The sequence below is a fragment of the Cyrtonyx montezumae genome, unplaced genomic scaffold, assembly GCF_038088225.1.
Source record: "Cyrtonyx montezumae isolate F1298 unplaced genomic scaffold, pur_monq_1.0 scaffold_2, whole genome shotgun sequence".
In the NCBI taxonomy this organism is placed as follows: Eukaryota; Metazoa; Chordata; class Aves; order Galliformes; family Odontophoridae; genus Cyrtonyx; species Cyrtonyx montezumae.
The window spans coordinates 58,697,378-58,703,377 of NW_027071936.1; the positions used below are offsets into that span (position 1 = coordinate 58,697,378).

General features: G+C 36.8%; 1 protein-coding gene across 2 annotated transcripts in view; it reads right to left on the reverse strand.

Moving 5' to 3' along the window:
* ACOX3 (acyl-CoA oxidase 3, pristanoyl) overlaps positions 1 to 6,000 on the reverse strand; it is a 28,588-nt gene extending 22,588 nt beyond the window's left edge. Inside the window, exons 1-6 of one of the 2 annotated variants that reach the window (XM_065735830.1) lie at positions 5,825 to 6,000; positions 3,603 to 3,836; positions 2,446 to 2,517; positions 1,610 to 1,699; positions 875 to 1,018; positions 100 to 188 (exon numbers count right to left, since the gene is read on the reverse strand). In XM_065735830.1, coding sequence (XP_065591902.1) covers positions 100 to 188; positions 875 to 1,018; positions 1,610 to 1,699; positions 2,446 to 2,517; positions 3,603 to 3,836; positions 5,825 to 5,992 — 797 coding nt within the window. In that variant the 5' untranslated portion in view covers positions 5,993 to 6,000. The remainder of the gene's footprint in view (positions 1 to 99; positions 189 to 874; positions 1,019 to 1,609; positions 1,700 to 2,445; positions 2,518 to 3,602; positions 3,837 to 5,824) is intronic. The other variant, XM_065735831.1, reaches the window with a different exon arrangement.

Below are 6,000 nucleotides of genomic sequence, written 5' to 3' on the forward strand. Positions count from 1 at the left end.
TTTCACAATCTCAGAAAAATAGACAGAACTGACACAGAATACTTGTTACCATACGTGACACACTGTACAATGCTTCCTCATTCAAATGGATTGACTTACCCATTATCCAATCCATTCTGCCCGATTTTCTTTCCTATGTCACCAACCATCACACCTGGCATTGGTAGGAGAGTTTTCGTATCACGAATCTGCACAGAAGTGGAAGATAATGGTATTTCAGTTTAGGACAATGAAAGTTCTTGATTAAACTTGTCAACCGTGAAATTATTTCCAACTTGTATTTTGTTACTAAAATTAAATTTCCAAGCACGTAACCCTGGATTTAAAGCATACTAACATATTCCTTCATTTGGGGCATAGATCCCATAATAATAATTACTTAGGCCAATTAAATTACTGCATTAACTTTAACATGGATTGAACTAGCAGTGAAACCTCATTTACATATACAAAGATATAGAAGGAATCAACAAAACTTCTGTCTAATATTCACCTTTGAGATATTCCCTGATTTTGCAGTAAATTCTGTTCAGTCTGTTTTACTATGTACAAGTTTTTAACTTTTCACCTTAAACCAAGAGTTTTAGGACTTCCTAAAGCATACAATATTTTAATTATATTGGTAGTGTAATAATCTCTGAGCCTCTTAACTACTCAGTATTTTCAAGCTGCATAAAATTGACATAAAATTGTCAGTAAAACCACCACAAAAATACAGCGAACATTTAAAAATAAAGCATTTGTTGCATTTGCAATGTTGAAAGCATTATTTAAAGTACATGCTGGTCATATGTAAGCAACAGCACTAATAAAAAATCTTTAAGATGCCTCAACTCCACAAAAAGACACAAGTTTAACCATGTTTCTATCCTACCTGTACAATAAAGGAATGTAATCCCTGGCATTGTCCATCAGGAGTGTAAAGTTGGGCATATACAACTGCATGCGTGGCATGTTTACCCATATTACCAACCCAGAACTTTGCAGCTTCAAAGTCAGGAGAATTGATGATAAATTCCTGTAGCCACAAAATAAAGAGGAGCAAAATGATAAAAAAATGATATCGAGTTCTTCACGATGATGTTTTGAATGTTTCCATTAACTGCCAAGGTTTCATTCTGTCCTCTGCCCCAATTGCTGAGATTTCTCTTGCAGTACTCAATTTAGGAGAGAATACATGTGACTAAGAAAAATATAGAGCAGAAGTACTTCATGACTTGATTGTAAGGCCTAAATTTCAGCCTTTAAATTGCCCACTTAAGCAGTTATAATAGTAAAGCAGAGTGATGGACTCTGAAGCATTTCCTGGGTCCAGGGTTAAGTTGAGCTGAATCCACACTGTGCTGAAACCAGCACAGGGACCATCTCCTTCTTGTGCAGTTTTCTCCAGAGAGAAAACTTGCTTAACAGTGGGAAAGGCAGTACGTTTTCCAGTTTGGACAAGGGGACCATACAGAGCATTTTTCTGTAGAATATATGTATCCTGAAATGCAGACATAGCTTCAACATTCCGACTTTTAGATTCCAAGTTCTGCGCTATCTGAATGTTAAAAAAAAAATCTAACCTCAGATAAACAGTATTGAGCACTATTACTGTGAATTAACTAACCTGAGTGTCATGATCAAATGTGGCAGTGGTCCGTATGCCTTTTGTATTAGTTCCATGGCTGAGTTCAGTAAGAGCAAAACATCCAAAAATCTAAATAAAGAGATATAACGCATAATTCAAGACTAGTTAATCAGGGCAATTAAAACCATAATATTTGTGAATGATTGGAAATTCAACTGGTAGACAGTAACTTGTATTGCAAAGAAGCCAATCAGATATGATCCTAAGACTGGCAGTACCTACACTGCCTGCTGCCATCCTTTGCTGATGGATGATTTATTTGGACAGGGATAGATGGACAATTTTTAGCTTTGGGCTGAGAGAACTGCTGTGCAGTGAAAATGGGTGGGTTTGCTTAGATTACAAACAGTTCTCATTTTCAAAGTCAAGGGAAAAGTAGAATGAAGCTGTTTACAATGGCAAGTAGTCTAAATGATTAGCAGGGTTGGGTTTAAAGCCACAATGAAATGTGCATATGACACCCCCCATCCTAGACTGGTTTGGCCCATAGTATATATTCTTAGGTTATAAACTTTGGAAAACAATGAAGAATAAAAAATGTAGAAGTATATTGCTGTTATGAGCTAAGAGAGAATTTCAGATTAAATAATTTCAGATTTAATAAGGTGAATGGCTGTCAAAAAAAAAAAGAAAAAATAACAATTGGTAGATGAGATAGTCAGGGCTGAGTGCTTTGAATGTGCTCCTCATTCTTCCTTTACTTTGTTATTTATTAGTAATTAGGTACCTTTGTAGATCAGAAATACTACAAAGATGCCTTGAGTGCCATGGTTCTGAAAATGCTCAGTTCTAAAAAGCTATCGAAAGAAATTCACCTCCATGTTATACACTTTCTTCACAAAGTCTGCAAATCTGTTTGAAGCACTCAAAATTGTACCTGCAAATACCTGCAAAAACAGAGAATAATGAATGACATCAGTGATCTTGTGACGGAAAACACAAATGTATATGTATAAGAATTTGTAGTAGTATGTTCATTAAAGAGACCAGGTAAAGTAGGCTGCACAGTAAACTACTACTTGGACTATACCTTGAGGAGGTAAGTCAGGACTTGACCTTTATAGAGGACTGAATGCCCTCTGAGGAAAGAACACTCTCACTGAAGAGTGAGACCAAAGACTAAATGGCCCATTGTTGCAATAGTAAAATTTCACTGTTCGAATCTGACCAAGCCCTCACTGCAAACAGTTAAAAATGCTTAGTGAGCTGACTTTGCACTTGTGCATATGGTATCTTCTTGAATAAAGTAAAACCTTAAGAATATTCTAGTTTGCTCAGAACTGAAGGTATTTGCTTCAAGTTCAGACAAAAACATTGTTTTTAGAGCTATCTTCAGTCTTCTAGACAGATGTTCATATAGCAAAACTCTAAATCCCAAACCTCTTCTGCCCTGCAATGTATATTTAATCAATAATTCAGCTAATAACATTTGATCAGCTATGTTAAATATTCTCTCTGAGAGACTAATCTAAGGGGGAAACTGATGACAAGAACCCCATCCACTGATGTCAGTGATCATCTTTAGACAGATTTGTGTCTGTGTTATGCCCTGAATCATAAGGTCACAAGTCCCTACACCAGGGACTGAAGCAAGGAAGTTTCTGATAACTGTATATGGAGTTGCAGTAAAGACATAGCCACCAAACAGGGCCCTTAAAACCTAGTTCTTTTGGCTGCTACTGCCACTGAGGAGAGAGAAGGGACAAAAGATGGAACTGAAGATGTCAAAATAGTAGCTGTGCCCATGCTGCTCTGCTCACCAGATAGGTTTCCAACTGAGAACTAGCTGACAAGGATCAACTAAAGTCACTTCACAGATGTCAGTTTCCTAAACAGCTAAACTGAATTTTATTATTGAAAACAATGGGCTGAGGAAATATGTTGTTTTAATAAAATAGGCAGAAAAACAACAGAACCAACAATGGTATTACAAGATACTTCAATTCAAAAATGTTTTTTCAGTTGTACTTACACCGCAATGTAAGAAAAACTGGAGACATGGAGACCAATCATACATTCCTATACAGATAACCATATTCAGTATCTTCAGTGGGTTCTCTATGATCTCTTGCTGAGTAAGAAAATCATACTCAAAGAGTCTTTTACAGCGCAGGAATGTCAGCTCCTGATGCTTCTCACGGCTCAATTCTTCTCCAGGATTACGTGCAAAGAAAGGATCACTTTCTAGAGCAGAGAAAATTCTGTTCTTGAGGAAGGAAAAAAATGACTTGAGGACCAAATACAAAAGTGTTAACAAAACAAGTTAATATTGTTCTAGGATAACATCAGGCCTTTAAAATCATTCGATGTAAGTTTATAAAGCAAAAAGCACACAGAATTAAAAAACTGTTAAAACTGTCTGTCATTATAGATGCTGTTCATGAAGCTCAACTTTACAAAAGCTCCTTTGCCATTAAATAATAAGTGTGGGACTGATTCACTCTGAATGTAAGAGAACAGTTTTGTAAAAGTTACTTGCTTTTTATAGCTGATTCATTATTTCACTATAAAGCTGCAGCCCGGACTTAGACAGCACATGTACTTAGATTGAGTACAAAAACCTTGAGAGGTATCATTTAGTTATGTCATAATGGTAAAGACAATAGGCTATCACAACTGTTCTGCTCCCATATGAAAGCAGAAATGTACTCCCTTTTACAGAATCATCATATGAACCCATTTTACATGTGGATGTGCAACTTCTGAAGTTCTAATATTGATCTCTTTTATCTTAGACAATCACAAAATAACTGAATGATTTGGTTTAGGAGATCATCTAGTTCTAAACCCTCATTCTGTGGATAGGGACACCTTCCATTAGAGAAGATTGCACAGGGCTCCCATCCAAGTAGGTCTTGATAGGATGGGCTATCCACAGCTTCTCCAGGCAATTTGTTCCAGTGCCTTATCACTCTCCTAATAAATAATTTCCTCCTACTATCTAATCTAAATCTACTCTCAATTTCAAAACAATACCCCTTGTCCTATTAGTACATATCTTTGTAAAGAGACCCTCTCCAGTTTTTTTTGTATGCTCCCTTTAAGTACTGGAAAGTTGCTATATCTTCCTGGATTCTTCTCCTCTCCAGGCTGAACAACTCCAACTCTTTCATCCTCTATTCAATGGAGATCCCTCATCATTTCCAGGCTCTGCTATGGACCTGCTCCAACAGATCCACATGCCTCTTACACTGGGAGCCCCAGAGCTGAATGCAGAAATCCAGGTGGATTCTGACAAGAATGATAAGCTATGGTGTATTTTTTACCTCAGAACTCTTTGACTTGAGGATATCCTTCCCCTTAAATTGTATTTTGTGTCACTTTGGAAAAAAAAATCGTAGTGCCTCAGGTAAAATCTTTAAAAACAATTAAGCCTTTCCCATTCTCTAAGAAGGATGTCACTGTAAAAAGGAAGAAGAGAAGACTCCCCATGTTCTTCTCTGAATGTTAGGGTCATTCCATCTCACTGTGTGAATGATTTGCCCATACAATTCTGAAAATACCTCAGAGCAGTTGTTCTCTTGCACATTCTTTTAAGTATATCAGTTAGATGCAGAACAAGGCCTCTGGTTCTCCTTCAAATATTTTAATAATTATGACGAACCTTCAAGATTAGCTTAAATGCACAAAAAGTTATATCGCCATCAAAATGTTCATTCTGTCTCCTCCTGTATCTTCCAAGTCATGCATTCCCACACCATCTTTTGTTATTAAAGTAGGGGATATTAAAGTAGGGATAGCTTTCATTCAGGAAGGCAAGCTAAACTACTCAACACACACCACAATAACATTAGTGCAAACACAAAGACAGTAGGACCTTATGTCAGGTCAAAGAATGACAGAAATAACATGTTCAGTAGTGGCATGCGCTCAGCTGAGTTTAAGTAAATTGTAAAACCAGGAGACATACGATTTAATGCCTATCATAAAGAAATATGATAGATACAGATCCTTCTAAGCTTGAAATGGACAACAAACTCCCTGTAATACTGCACCTGGTGATGCCTTATTAGATAGCAAAGTATTTTGCTTAAAAATTCAGTTCTGCTCTGAAAAACAGATGTGCAATAATAATTTCTTCATGCTCCATGTCTAAAGACTATTATTAAAAATTCTGTGTTTGAGAATCATATACTTGCTTCTACTGATAAGGTAACTTGAAAATTAAAAATGCTTAACGTTTTGCTAGTTTACCTTAAGCCGGATGATATCTTCACCATCTAGGAACACTGCCATCTCCTTCCAGTTGAAGGAAGCTTTCTTTCTATATTTGCAGAGTGGCCCTTTAGGGAAATCTGGTAGCAAAGTGTCCCAGGAACTTTGATTGCCAGTGGCCTCTTTCACATTCAGTGTGGGTGCCATTCTTAGTT